This window comes from Sceloporus undulatus, chromosome 1 (genome assembly GCF_019175285.1).
Source record: "Sceloporus undulatus isolate JIND9_A2432 ecotype Alabama chromosome 1, SceUnd_v1.1, whole genome shotgun sequence".
Taxonomy (NCBI): domain Eukaryota; kingdom Metazoa; phylum Chordata; class Lepidosauria; order Squamata; family Phrynosomatidae; genus Sceloporus; species Sceloporus undulatus.
In genome coordinates, this window is record NC_056522.1 from 259,519,529 (window position 1) to 259,535,574 (window position 16,046).

Genomic DNA, 16,046 nt, shown 5'->3' on the forward strand with positions numbered 1-16,046 from the left:
AAGTGATACCTGGCAAAAAATATTAACTGGAAATGAATCGGGACAAGATTGCCAATGGTTAGTGACATATGCCTAACGCCCTCCACACCACACTTTAGTCCATGTCTAGCAGAAGTAGCATAAAATATACAAAATGAAATGTGAATAGACTAAGCACATTAGGCTGCCAGATCCAGTCTGATCTGAGAAGCTAAGTGTGTCAGGCTAGTATCTTGATGGAAGACTGCCAGGGAATGCCAGGTTGTTGCTCTTCTGTGCTTCCAAGTCTTTCTGACCTATGGCAAATCACAGGTTTGCCTGTCAAGATTTGTTTAGAGGGGCTAACTTTACTTCCTTCTGAAGTGAAGAGAAGTGACTTGCCCAAGGTCACCAGTGGTTTTCCATGGCCGAGCAGGGATTTGAACCTGGTCTCCAGAAACCTAGTCCAACACTCAAACCACTATACCATGCTGGCTCTCAAATACCAGGTGCTGCAGCTATATTCAGAGGAAGAAAACCCAAACTACATTTGAACAAATCTGGCCAAGAAACTCTGTGATAGGGTTGTCATAAATTAGAGTCAACTGAAATGCACATAACGAACAACAATAATTATGCATATTGGAATTAATTTTTGAATAAGAAAAATTCAATTTTTCCCAGTGAAAATATTTTATTTCCACTAAGCATTCATGATGCTATCAAAATGTGTTAGGCAAGAAAGCAGAGGAAACCTGTATTCTGCCTTCCTCTCTCATCCCCCATCACTAGAGGAACATACACACATCAAGTGTGAGAACATCAAATATTCCTGAGAACCAATCAAAGTATCCGTTACATGCCAAAAGGTCATAGAAACAGTCACTTCCCCCTAGCTTAAGTTGCCACCTCCTTTCACCAAGAGGAAAACCTCAAGGTAAGGTAAGTTAGAGATTGTTGCTTGGACAAACACCCAAGGAGTTTAAAGGGAAGCAGAAAGGATTTCATTATGCCGCAAGCAGTCCTACCAGGGGCAACAGAAAAAGATTAGGCAGCGCTGCTGATAGCCAAAGTGTTTGTGGTGTTGTTATTAGACAGCCTGTCTAGTTCTGGAGAATACTCATGCAATAAGCAACACACAAAGACAAAATATACTGCAGTTGATTCTGCCTGAGAGTATTGCAAAGCCACACAGGAGATGATTTCCAAAGGCAGTAAGTAAAATAAATTGAATAGTTCTGGTGCAATACTTCTCTGGAATATTACACAAATATCTAGTCTAACTCTGTGTGTGGGTGTGCTATAAAGGGAGAGAGAAAGACTGAAGAGAATGAGATTAAGAGAATGAATAGAGGAGGAGAGGGGAAAGACTAAAATGTAAGCGCACACAAACCTCCAATTAAACAATCTCATGAAATCCAGTGACTGAATACACTCCAAAATTCAGTTATGTACTGTAAATCAACAGAAGAGCCTTTAGATGCTTTGCTTTAGCCCTGTCAACGATGGTGTGCTGTAGTTGCATAATACTGGAATCATTTTATTATTCTATTCTGCTAGTTACAGTCCCTATCAGAAACTTTTTAGACAGTGCCTCTGAGTTTTTGGACAAACAAGTAGCTCTAGATAAGCTGGTTCTACCAAAATCTGGCAAGGAATGGATTACAAGATAGTCATATCAGCAAGGAATTACTGATCTTCAGCATACCATCTCACATACAAACTGGTTTAGCAAGACTCTTCAGCCATCTGAAAGCCTTTCACACAGATGAGTATAGAGACTTGTTTCCAGATACCCTGTAGACTTGACTATATTTGTGGCCTTTGATCAACAAAGACAGATTTTGACTGAACTGCCAGAGAAAAAGCCTTGAGGGTAACAGCCACTTTGTCAACCAGCTTATTGCCTAGAGGCTGTCCCTCTTGTTGGAGGTCTTGAAGCAAAGGAGAGATAGCTATCTGGTGGAGATGCTTCATCTCCTGAGTAACTGTGTAGGAAAATGGACTAGACATCCTACAAGGGCCCCTAGGATTCCAAGAGCATCTACACTGTGCTAACTGTTTTTCACTTCTTTCACAGTTAAATTGAGACAGGTCTAGTTCTCAGCACTTATCTTATATCTGTACTTTATTTCCTCTGAACTGGTGTGTATTTATAATATTCATGGTTTACCGTAAATTGCCTAGAAATTTGTTGAAGAGAGGAAAAAAGCTGGGAGGTGAATCCCTAAACAAACACAACAAGTGAATGACAAAAAGTTTAGGGGAGATGGACATCGGCAATTTTATTTAAACAGTATGTTCACTCAAATGCAATGAATGTATTTTAAAAAAGTTAAAATACAAAGCATGCGATCATAATAAGTAATTCAAGCCTGTGGGCCACGCCCTACAGACATAAACGTAAAATGAACAATCATACTGGGCCAGAAAAACTGCAAATCCCCATGGGAACATATACAGTACAAGAAATATCAGTTCATTTGTGCCTCACAGAATGGATTAAGGGTATACAACAGGTTAGAAGAGTGCACAGAATACAAAATTAAAAGGGATAATACAGTATGCCCATTACAAATTAAATGTTGACCAAACGCGTTTCGACATATGTGTTTCTCTAGTGTCATGTACAACTGTAAAAATAAAATGAAAATGGGTCACATACATTGCATATAAGTAATAGCAAAAATATACATGCAGGACTATACTTTATATCTTAAAGTTGCCTGCATGTATATTCTTTCAGGCAGGATTTTGGTCCCTTAGGAGCTACAGCTACCCATAGAGACGGGATGTCCCCAACATCTTATGAGTACCTTTCCAAGATTGTTTCATTGTATTTATGATTCATGCTCTTTGAGCTATATGGTCTTTGCATTTACGTTTTGTCTGTAGGGCGTGGGCACAGGCTTGAATTACTTTTATAGATCGCATGCTTTGTTTTTAACCTTTTTTAAAATACATTCATTGCATTTGAGTGCAACATACTGTTTAAATAAAATTGCCGCGTGTCCATCCTCCCCTAAACTTTTTGCTCATTCACCCTTTTGTTGAAGAGTCATTCCAAAAATCAGGAAAAACAATGAATAATAAATAAGTTCTTGTGTTCTAGGTAACAGCACTAAGGCAACAGGTTGACAAAGGATTAAAAAAAACTTCTAAGAGCTGCATACTAGAAAGAACTTTGCATGGTTTCAAAATAAAATTCTTCTGAAAAATCATGACATGGTCCAATAAGGAGTCACCACCCAGGAGGTATTTCTTGCCTTTGATAAGTTAGCAAAGTCTGGTATCCACCGTATGCATGTATGCAGATCAAGCCTTTTCAAAACAGCAGACAGGTAATTATCTTACTTTCTCTGACAGTAATCACATGAGCCTATTTTTTGTTTAAATAAGAAAGCTAATCTTAAAGAGAAATACATGGAGATTTAACAGCTAGTTCAAAAGCTAGGTCAAGAGACAGGGAGCCATGCCTGCTGTCCCTTGCTTTTGGATCAAAGCTACCTGGCATCTCTCCACCTTAGAGGACTGGGAAAAATGTAGATGAAGTGAGAAATAACAACAGCATAATGAGCTGGCAAAGGACTGTGTGAGGAAACCTGAAGAGCCTATCTTTCTGTCTAACGGAAGCTGGCAACGATAAAACACAGTGGGATGAAGATTACGGCAATGATGGCAGATTTGGAGCACCCAAATAACTCAGGCTAAGCCCATTGGGAACCCAATGTTATGGAAGTGGTGATAAACACTCCTCTGTGCCACCATGCATCTGCACAATGTTGTCCCATAGAAATAGCTCAAGTGGTTGGGGCCTTTTACACTTTGCCAAGCAAGAACAGAATGTGGACAGTACAAATATTTCAACAACACTTTGTAGATAGAATTGTTTGTATCCACTCTGACTTGGATGTGGTGTTGATAAAGTCCAGTGGATGCAAACTTGGCTCCTGCTTCTGTTGTGGAGGACAAAGACAGGATTCTTGGAGAAGTGAAAGCTACCACGTGTGTACTGGCCTGTGCCCTTCTGGCTTTTAAAAGGCAGCCAGGAAGGGACTGACTGAGTTGTTAAGGGGAGCAAGGAATGCCCCCCTGCAGCAAAGTAGATTTTCATTCTTCTAAAAGAAGCTGCAGTGGCTTTTTGTGGTGTGTTGTATTTTTTTTAATCATGTTTTTTAACTGCCTTTTTAACTTAATATATATGACTATTTATTTAAATTGTTTATTTTTTATTACCCATTGTTTTAACTGTATTTTTTCAACTTATATTATGAACAGTATTGGGTCCGTAGGGGAGAAAAATAAGTGAATAAAGTGAAAGCAAAAATAAAATACTCCTGCTCATGCAAACTACTATGTACCGAGAGTAGCACTTCTGCCACTTCCAACAATATTAGAACTGTTTACAATTATCTCCACATACAGAGAGGGAGAATGAGATTGTGGCCACTGGTCCAACCACATGCTGTATGCCCTTCCGGCTCCAGCCTCCAACATCTGCATATTCAGTACAGCGTCTGAAAAGTCAAGCCTGTAGTGAACCATTGTACGAATTAGTAGTTCTACATATGGTAGAATCCTGACGACATAATAGCAAACCATCAAGAGAGCCAATGGCAAAGATTTCCTTACTCAGGCATCCTTCCAAACATATAACATCAGGGGTGGGTCGCAAGCCTGGTTCTGCTCCCTGGGACTTGAGTCAATGGGACTTGTGAAGAGCCACACACAACAAGGCAGTCAAGACTCACTTCCCTGGGCCTCCCTCAGCTGCTTCTCTGATGCCGCTTGGTTGGTGTTTGCCTCCCGCACCATCTTATGAGCTTCCTGTCAGAGAGAGGAAAAAAAACAGGGAGAAAATATACCTGCATACAGGGCAATCAGGTTCTCAAAATTAAATAATAAAATGGCTCCACATGTGTGAATTGTAACATTAGGAAGTTATTTAGAACCAGCTTTTTTGACACACTTTAACAGCCAAGGCTCAAGGCAATGGATTTTGGGAATTGTAGCGTTCCAGGAGCAAAGGTCTTGTGTCACAATAAACTACAATTCCCAGAATTCCACCGCCTTGAGCCACAGTGGTTAACATGGGGTCAAAGCAGATTATATCTCCTGTGCAGATGCAGTCACTGGCCCAGTACAGACTGCCCTTTTGGGGCAGCCTGCACCTGCCCCTTTTCACTCTGGGTTGCAGGCAGGGCAGCCTCAGCAGCAGGCCTGCAGCCCCAATCCAGAGTTTTTCCAGACCACGGAGAAGCCGCAAAATGCCGCTTCTCCATGGCACGGAAAAGGGGTGTCCTTGGGGTTTCATGCCCCTGGACACCCCGGGAGCCAGAGCCATGGGAGAAAGGGGCTGTTTAGCCCCTTTATCCCTGGCGTTGTTCTCGCAGCCATCTGGTGGCTGCGGGCACAAGGCACGCGCACAGAAGGAACTCTGTTTCAAAGCTCCTTCTCGCACCGCAGCCAGACCGCCTTAAACGGCCTGGGCAGCACGAAGATGTCACACATGTGCCACGCCATTTGGACGTGGCGCGTGCATGACATCATCATGGTGGCCCCCATGTGGACGGGAGGCCGCGATGATTACGGCGCCATCACGTAGTAGGGTTGCGGGGCATGTGGACACTCCACCCCCGGGCAAACCTACTATGTATGTGTCCAGGCCAGCGCAAAGCACCAGTCTGGAGCAGGCCACTGTTAACTATTCCAAATCTTTCCCCAATGTGGAAGGTTTTTTTTAAAGTCACCTTTTACAAAGATCATCAACATTAACACAAGCACAGAAATGAGTGGTAATATATGAGCATTTTTTCTTCATGACAATATTTGCCATATGTTCTCAACTGACATTTTCCCCTGTTTCTTTCTTGTTGAACATTAAAATACACTCAGTATTTCATTAAATTATTGGAGGTCAAAGATCACAGCTATTTCTCACTTAAATATTCTTCTTCATTTGGAGTAGGAAAGCTCTGCCTTATGAACAGTTCAACCTATGCAAGTACACAGGACTAGGTACTCATGCAGCTTAGAATGTTGTTCACAAAATGAAATTTCCTCTTTTTCCTGCAGATTGTCTTATGCTGCCTTTATAATTTTTTTTGGCTTGAGTTTATTTTATTTTTTTCTATTTACATTTAATTATCTGCCTGGAGACTATTAGTCAAGGATTTACAGTATATTAACATTTTTAAAATAAATAACTAATAAACAATGTTGAAGAGTCAGCTTTCAATGAGACCACAGAGATTATAACAAGAGGGAGAGTTCTCTTAACCTTAAGTCAAATATGATGAACAGGTGGCTCTACAACAGGTTGAAGGGCCATCTGCTCCTTGCCAGCATTGTTAAAGTTGAGGAAATTGAAGGAAAATTGCAGCACATATCAGGTAGGGAAGTATGGCAAACCTTTCATATGCATCACCTGCAGAGGGCATTCTATCAGTTCCATGTCAATGTGAAGACAAAGGCTTCAAAGTATATTGTGTTGCACAACTAACACATCTATTATAGCATAAGCTATCCTGTTTTGATGGATGGGGAGGGGATTGACTTCCATGCAGTTGGCCACCTATGCTTTCAGGTCTCCAAAAGCCTATGTTATAATAAATTATTAGTCTTTCAGATACCATAGGACTCTGTTGTTTTTGCTTCAACAGCATAAAATAGTTGCGTCCTTGGAAAAGGTGACTGTTGTATCTCTCTTTAATCCATGACCATGAAAAGTTAGCACTAGGAACTAGAGAAAAGTAGTACATATCTATAATAATAATAATAATAAAATGTTTATTTATATACCGCCCTATCAAATACCAGGGCGGTTTACAACATCAATACAATACATGATACATAATTAAATACAGATTAAAAACACAATTCTGCCAGCGGCCACACTGGCAAGGGGGAGGAACAAAGCATAGTCGGGGTAGGTGTTAGGAGAATGCCTGCTCAAATAGTAGGGTCTTCAATCCTTTCCTAAATTGGGCTAAGGAGGGGACAGCACGGAGCTCGGCTGGTAGCGAGTTCCAGAGGTTAGGGGCCAGGATGGTAAAGGCCTTCTTTGATGTAGATATTAACCTTGCCTCTGGCACGCTTAAACGCAGCTGTCCAGATGATCTGAGTGTGCGGGGCGGAATATATGGGGAGAGGCGGTCCTCTAGATACCCTGGGCCCAAGCCATGGGCCCAAGCCTATGAGCTGGAGGACAGATTTCTTAATCTTAAATCAAGGGTGCTTAAGTCAGGTGTGATTAACATAATTCATTCTAATGAGAATGGGACCCTTTATAATGTTGGAGACAATGCATCTGCTGGAATACTGTATAATTAAGAGAAGGAATAATGGTCACTATCTTTGCTTTGAATATACCCAGTTCTCATAAGAGGAACTGCAAGATCAGAAAAAGTATATGATTATAAATTCTACATGGATTTTACTATTTCAGGTGGGAGCGCAGAGGAAAATAAATGTTTCACTGCTCCCCATATTATCAGTTTCACAAAAAACTATGATACCAGGAAGTCATCTGGTTTAGAATTTCTTCTTAACATGCTAGTTTTCTGTGCGTATAATATCATGACAAAAACCTGAAACCATGTGATATCCATATCCACAGTGGGAAATGTCAGGCACACGTTAGATATTCAGGCAGTAGCTCCAGGTTTGAAAGAAGATAGTACCTCAAGTAAGCTTGCTGTTAATTTAGAAGAAGGCAGTACCTCAAACAAGCTAGCTGTTAATTCTTCCAGCTCCTGCTCCAATTGCTCTCTGACTTTTGAAAGTCTCTCACACTCTTCATCTTTCAACTTCAGCTCCTGCAAAAGGGAACAAACAAGGAAGTAAAGCAACACACATGGGACAAAGACTCCCCATATACACTTTAGTTCACATTTACCACATTAGTGTGAGATTTGGGGAGTTGTACTGCAGAAAAGTATCTTTTCAAATTCAGAACTTTATGTATATAATGGGCTATTAAATAATGAGGCAGATTAAAGGCATTTCTACCACAGTACAGTCTAACTTCCAGCAGCTTTCCAAGGCCTCAGCCAAAAGGTTTTAAATGCACCCGATAACCAAGAGTGCATCCACATGGTATAAATAATGCTGTTTGACACCACTTTAATTGCCATGGTTCCATCCTACAGAATCCTGGGATTTTTAGTTTGGTAAGGCGCTACACGACTTAATATAGTGTTAATCAGAATTATTTCTACAGTGTAGATACACCCCAAAAAATCTTCTTAACTGAAGTGGTCAACAGTAAAACCTGGATCTTTATAATTGGTGGTTACATTCTTTTTTAATTCTATTTTCAATTTTACTATTCCTCTAACAAATAGCATTCAAAATATGGTGGTAACAACAATGTGAAATTTTGTTACAAAGGAAGGCAGTCTCGATATCTGAAAGTGATCTCGCCTTCAGTTCACACTATACCCAAAGTAGGCTAGGGAGCCTTGTGGATGAGGAAGCCAACCTGGCTTGTTTTACAGAGACCTGGCTGGGGGGTGATAGTGCCATCACTTGGAATCAAGCTCTCCCAGCCGGGTACTCTGTTATTGAGCAGGTAAAGGGAAGTGGGTGAGAGGGTGGAGTGGCTCTGGTCTACAGAGATAATCTTACCTTGACCGGGATACCTATCCAGAAAATACACTACCTCGAGTGTATGTACCTAAGCCTGAAGACCAGGGATAGCATAGGGATTCTGTTGGTTTACTGTCCATCCCGTTGTCTTACAGACTCCCTATTTGAGCTGACGCAGCTGGTCTCAGAGTTACTGCTGAAGTCGCCCAGACTTTTAATTCTGGGTGACTTCAACATCCTACTCGAGACCAGTTTAACAGGTGCGGCTCGGGAATTCATGGATTCCATGACAGGCATGGGCCTAACCCAATTGGTTTCCAGGCCAACACACAATGTGGGTCATACCCTTGATGTGGTCTTCAGCACGGAGCAGAAATATCCGTGGGTGGAGGTAATTAATACCACCGCACTGTCATGGATGGATCATTTCCTGGTCAGGGTTGGATTGAGAGCCACTGTTCATCTCACCAGGAGTAGAGGACCCATTAGAATGGTCCGCCCTCAAAGACTAATGGAAACAATAGGATTCCAGAAATATTTGGAGGGTTCCTTGGTTGGTAATGCTAGTGATTCTGTTGAAGCCTTGGTCAACACCTGGAACATCAACCTTACCAGAGCTATCGACACGATTGCTCCCAAGCATCCTTTCCAACCCACTTCAAATCGCCAATCATGGTATACGGAAGAACTTAGGAAGATGAAGCAGTTTGGACAATGACTAGAGTGTGCCTGGCAAAAATCTCAACTCATATCTGACAGGACTCAGCATAGGAAGTTTCTTTGTTCCTATACAGAGGCAATAAATGCAGCGCAGAATTCTTTCTCCTCTGCATGTATTGCGTCTGCAGAGTCACGTCCGGCAGAACTGTTTAGGGTGGTAAGGAAACTGACACAGACTCCACCTGTGCAGAACCCTTTAATTAACCCGACCATAGCCTGCTGTGACGCTTTTAACAACTACTTTGCAGATAAAATCTCTCAGATAAAAGCCAACTTGGATGCCGAGATTACAGCAGAATTGACTGATGAGGTGTCCAGTAAACCCGTTTTGAGACTGGATTGGTTCGAGTCGGTGAGTACTGATGACGTGGACAAGATCCTTTGAAAAGTAAAGAAGACAACGTGCCCCCTTGATCCCTGCCCATCATGGCTGGCCGTCCAGGGGGGTGATGCCTTAATGGCACTCCTCAAAAATGTCATCAATGCATCGCTTAGGGAAGGTTGTGTTCCAACATGTTTAAAGGAAACAGACATTAGGCCAATCCTGAAAAAGCCTTCCCTGGACCCCTGGATTTGAAAAACTATAGGCCTGCATCATATCTGCCATTTTGAGCAAGGTGATCAAATGAGCCATCACCCTTCAACTGCAAGTAATCTTGGATGAAACCGATTATCTAGATCCATTTCAAACTGGCTTTAGGACGGGATATGGGGTGGAGACTGCCATGGTTGCTCTGGCTAATGACCTTCGTCTAAGCATCGACAAAAGAAGTGTGACCCTGTTGGTGTTTTTAGACCTTTCAGCAGCATTTGACACAATAGATCATGACATCCTCTTGGAATGCTTGGGAGAGTTAGGAATTGGAGGAACTACATTACATTAGGTCTGTTTCTTCCTCTCAGGCAGATTCCAGAGGGTGATGGTTGGGGACTGTTGCTCCTCAAAAACGGAGCGTAATTGTGGCATCCCTCAGGGCACCATCCTGTCATAAAATCATAGAGTTGGAAGAGACCGCAAGGGCCATCCAGTCCAACCCCATTCTGCCATACAGGAAATCCAAATCAAAGCATCTCCGACAGATGGCCATCCAGCCTCTGTTTAAAGACCTCCAAGGAGGGAGATTCCACTACACTCTGAGGGAGTGTGTTCTAGTGTCGGACAGCCCTTACTGTCAGGAAGTTCTTCCTAATGTTGCGGTGGAGTCTCTTTTGCTGTAGCTTGCATCCATTGTTCCAGGTCCTAGTCTCTGGAGCAGCAGAAAACAAGCTTGCTCTCTCCTCAATATGACATCCCTTCAATGTCCCTGAGGCTATTCAATATTTATATGAAGTCACTGGGAGAAATCATCCGTAAACATGGGGCAGGGTGTTATCAGTACGCTGACACCCAAATATATTTCTCCATGTCTCAGTCAGCAGCCATGACGACAGATGGCATTTCCCCCTCAAACAATGTCTTGATGCGGTAATAGACAGGATGAGGAAAAACTGACTCAAGCTGAATCCGGACAAAATGGAGGTACTTACAGTAGGAACCCCCAAACCAAGTATTGGGTTGCAACCTCGAATCCTGGACGGGGTCACACTCTCCATTAAGGACTGTGTTCACAGTCTGGGGGTGCTCTGAGACCCGTCGCTTCACATAATAAATCAGGTGAATGCGACAGTCAGGAGTGCCCGTTATCAGCTCTGGCTGACACACCAGCTGCGCCCTTTCCTGGAAGTAAGGGACCTAGAAACTCTAGTGCATGCACTGGTTACCTCACGACTCGATTTCTGCAATGCATTCTACATAGGGCTACCCTTGTACCTAGTCTGGAAACTATAGTTAGCATAAAACATGGCAGCCAAGCTGATCACTGGTAAAACAAGAAGTGATCATATTACACCAATTCTGAAATCTCTTCACTGGCTTCCTATTGGTTTCCGGGCACAGTACAAAGTGTTGGTGATTACTTTTAAAGCCTTACATGGCTTGGGTCCAACCTATATAAGGGATCGTCTACTTCCATACAATCCGCCTTGCACTCTCAGGTCCTCTGGGAGGAATATATTGCAACCCTTAAAAACCAGACTATCGGCAACCTCCCAGAGGATGTTATCCGCTGCCGCTCCCAGACTATGGATTGCCTTGCTTGTGTACTGAACTGACAGAGAAAACTTTTCTTCTGTAGCTATTCACATTTGTAGTTTTTAAATATATATATATATATATTATTATGATTTGGGGTATTTTAAGATTATTTTACTGGGGTTTGTGTACTACTAATCAGCTTAATTATATTTTAATAAATATATTCACTGTGTTTTTATTAGTAATTTATTTATTTTTCAAAAAGTCATTATCTGCCTCTGATCCTAGCTCTGTGAGAAAAGGAGAGATTCACATCACATCACAGACAGAAAGAAGTTCCAGTGGACCTCATCTAGCTACTAGATGCTGAAAAGCTGGAGCATGTCCAGAGGGGGACGAACAAAATGGTGAAGGGTCTGGAAACCATCCCTTATGAGGAGAGACTTAGGGAGCTGGGGATGTTTAGCCTAGAGAAGAGAGGTTAAGAGGTGATATGATAGCCCTGTATATGTATTTGAAGGGGTGTCATACTGAAGATGGAGCAAGCTTTATGTATGTATGTATGTATGTATGTATGTATTTTGCTGCTCCAAAGAATAGGGCACAGAACAATGGATGCAAGCTACAGGAAAAGAGGTTCCACCTCAACATTAAGAGGAATTTCCTGACAGTAAGAGTTGTTTGACAATGGAACCCAGTCCTTCAGAGTGATGAAGTCTCCTCCTTTGGAGGTCTTCAAACAGAGGCTGGATGGCCATCTATCAGGGGTGCTTTGATTATGAGTTCCTGCATGGCAGGGGGTTGGACTAGATGGCACTTGTGGTCTCATCCAATTCTATGATTCTATGGCCACCTGAGGCCCTTTCATGCTACACAATAACAGTACTGGGATCTCATTTTGACTGCCATGGTTCCATGCTATGGAATCCTAATATTTGCAAATTAAGGAGGAGGCATTTATAATTCCCAACCACAGAGATCTACTGTCTCACCAAACTACAAACCCTCAGATTCTACAGAACACAGTCATGGCAACTTGAATCATGATGTGATAATCATGTATTGGTTTCACAATGTAAGCATCTGGACCTTACAACTGTCCTTTCCTTACTTCTCAGCCGACAGCCTTACCTTCTGAGCTCTATGGAGCTCCTCTTTCAAGAATTCAGACCCCTTTTCACGGATCTCCACCGAAGAGCTGCGCAAGCGTGACACATTCAGCTGAGCCACAGTTTGGTTCTCATCTCCATTGCCCAAATCTTTGATGGATGGCTCCATTGGCTGCTGTCGCTCCTGCCCTCTGTTTGCTGGTGAAAGGGGCTTCCATTGCCCCACCACTGGCTGCTTCTGGAGCTGCTGCCTGGTCTCCTCAAACTGGGCCTGGCTGTGGGAGAGAAACACATGAACTCGAGTTCGTAAAAAAAAAAAAATGATGATGATGATGATCAACATACATGTTTCCATCTAGTTTCAGTCATGGGCAGTTGAGCTGGCAGAAAGTGACTGCTCTATCCTCTCTCTTAAAATGTCATAGCAGTCCTTCCAGTCTCCTGAATGTTACTCAAAAGGGCAAGGCTGCTACACTCTGAGGTCAGCTATGGGATAAGCAGAAGGGAGGCCTTCAAAAGACAGGGAGAGGCACTTTAGTTGAGCAGAGCCTTTCTACCAGCAACCGATGGCAAAGGTATCATCCCAACTGGAAAATAAACATAGGGGTCCATATACAACAGGAGATGAGAAAATGAAGCCCATTTCCATGGTTTCTGGAGCTCTGAAGCACTCTGAATTAGACCTTTTTAAAAAGGTTGGCCCCAAACACAGCAAAAATGCATGGACATCACAGGCGTACATTTGGTTTCCGAATCCCTCAGAAGTATACACAGAGAGAGAGACCCAAATTCATAGGCTGCAAACTTTGAAGTGACATCATCACTTCTAGGATATTGCAATATGTTAATGCAGCCCCTTCCACAGCTGCCCTTTCCTGATATACATACATATATAAACACATTAAATATGAATGGAAAATTAGATGCTAATCACCTCCACTCCAGGGCCAAAGTTCAGGCCTTTCATGAAGTGTCTCTTTTCTACCAGTGTCCTGTACCAACTGAAAATGGTCCTTTCATGTGAAGGATGAGACCATATTAACTCAGTTTCTCAAGAATGCTGTTTCCTATGATACTCATTTCCCAGTAGGAAGTTGCTTTCTATCATCCATATACATATACATGCATACATATATATACACACACACACACACACACACACACACACACCACTGTACAGGATGGGTGTTTCCCTTAAAAGCATCCAAATATTGTATTTAGGGTTGGAAGTGATCCCAGTAGAGAAGAGTTTGCTGTTATTAAGTGAGTGCCAAAAGTGTATTAATAAATCCTGAAAGGTCTATTCCTGATAGCTGTATTGGCTTCTTCCTTCTAGGAACATTAGGGCTTCTTTCTAAAGTTCTGGAAGACAAGAAAAGGGGTACAAGGCTCTCATGCAATCAAATAACAATCTATTATTGAGTGAACTCAAGGATCACTTAGAGCAGGGTCACCCCACTTTTCTAGCAGATTAGACAGTCATAGTTCAAATTTGTTTGGGATGTTATACCAATGGAACGGCATCCAAAGATTAGAAGCAGTCTGATGTGATTACTTACAAAACATTAGACATTACATACACTAAGACAACAGATTTAAAAGTTATGACTTCCAAAGAACATAAGTGTTGTCTATAATTACTATATCCTATACTCCTTATATAACCAATTTATAAGTGTTACTTGATCTATAATTAGCTCCTTTAATGTTTTCTTTCCTGTAGAAAGGAAATTTCTTTTATTAGGATAAGTAATAACTCAAGTTCATCTCAGAGTACCCTAAAATTAGACAAAGAAAGAAAACATTACTTCCTGTTTTTGTTATAATTTCCGGTTAACTAAAAACTAAAAAGATAAACAAACATCAGTGATGGAAAGGAAGTGGGCTATCAGAAAATATATTAAATATTGGTATTTTTTCCACAACCTGTAGAGATATCTTTTATTACTAAATTTAACTATGGCCCTCCACAGATGGGCCTGATAGCATGTCCTGGCAATGTACTAGGGTTGCCTCGGGGCGTTGCTTATATATGCCCCGTAACCCTAGTACGTCGCCAGGACGTCAAAATGGTGGCACCCTGTCTAAATGGGCACCGCCATTTTGACGGCTGCGGCGCGTCCAAATGGCACGGTGCAGCCATTACGTCCTGGCGCCTCTGTAGGGCTCTTCTGGTGCCCTTTCAGCGGCGCAGGAAGGAGCTCCGAAACGGAGCTCCTTTCGCCACTTGTATCGCTGGCGCAGCCTTTACACAGGTGGCCCCTTTCTCTCTTTCCCCGCCACTGTCAGGGTTTTGCCGCTTCCCTGATGCCTGGAAAAGTGGCGGATCGGGGCCTCCAGGGCTGCCGCTGTTGCAGCTCAGGCCCCGATCCATCGGGGAAAGGGGCAGATACAGGCCGCCCCAAAGGGGCAGTCTGTATCCTGCCTATATTAATAAAATGTCTGAAGTATTTTTTCTTCCCCCTGTTATTCAGACATTTCCTCGGAGGTCAGCTCAAAGATCATCCAATTTCAAGTCCAGAGCTTTTCCCATAGCCTCTAAGATTGGAATCCTGATTTCTGAAAATAATCATAAAGTTTCCACATCCATTCCAGAGAGGATGGGATACCCTCCCTTTTCCAATGTCTTGCGAGAACCAATCTAGCCGCCGCTAGCTTGTAAAATAAGACTCTGCCATATTTTTTTTTCCAGGTCCTCGTCAATCATGCCCAATAGAAAGCATTTTAGGTTTTTCTTTAGATCTATCTGCAGGATCTCTCTAATGCTTTTTTGAATTGCATCCCAATATGGTTGACCTTTGGACATGACCACCAGACATGTATGAAAGTTCCCCTCTCTTTTCCACACTTCCAACATTGATCATTGGCATTCTTAAACATATGTACAATTTTGTCTGTCATCATGTACCATCTGTACTGCATTTTATAATATTGCTCTTTTAAATCCATACGAACTGTGTACTTGAGTTCTTATTTGCCAACATTTCTCCCACTCTTGCAATGAAATGGGTTCCCCACAGTCTTTAGCCCATTTAATCATGCAGTCTTTTACCACTTCAGATTCCATATCTATTTTTAGCAATTCCTTATATGTTTCCGATATAATCTTGTTTTCTCCATGAGTATTTTCCCTAATTTAGATCCTGTTGCATCAGTGTCAAAACCATATAACTTTGAATCCATCTTAAGTAATCTAAGTAATGTGAAGTCGAAGGCTTTCGTGGCCGGCATCCATAGTTTTTTGTGGGTTTTTGGGGCTATGTGGCCATGTTCTAGAAGAGTTTCTTCCTGACGTTTCACCAGCATCTGTGGCTGGCGTCTCTGAAGATGGCCACATAGCCCAGAAAACCCACAATAAACTAATCTAAGTAATATCATTGTATACTGTATATGTATATGTATATGTATTGTATTGTATTGTATGTCTTGGTTTTTTGTTTGTCTTTTTTTTTTAAAAAATAAAAAGTTTAATAAAAAATTTTTAAAAAAGAAGCAGTCTGACGTGGAATAGAGGGGTATATACTGACCACAGCTGTACTGACACTCATTTCTCCACTTCCTAATATGTGACTGTTTTTAAAAACACACACACACCA

At 42.0% G+C, this 16,046-nt stretch overlaps 1 protein-coding gene across 1 annotated transcript in view; it reads right to left on the reverse strand.

Annotated features, from left to right (window-relative positions):
- Window positions 1-16,046, reverse strand: part of RAB3IL1 (RAB3A interacting protein like 1) — a 54,056-nt gene that overhangs the window by 12,782 nt on the left and 25,228 nt on the right. Inside the window, 4 exon segments of the mRNA XM_042444935.1 lie at window positions 4,332-4,333; window positions 4,710-4,785; window positions 7,680-7,775; window positions 12,473-12,725. Coding sequence (XP_042300869.1) covers window positions 4,332-4,333; window positions 4,710-4,785; window positions 7,680-7,775; window positions 12,473-12,725 — 427 coding nt within the window.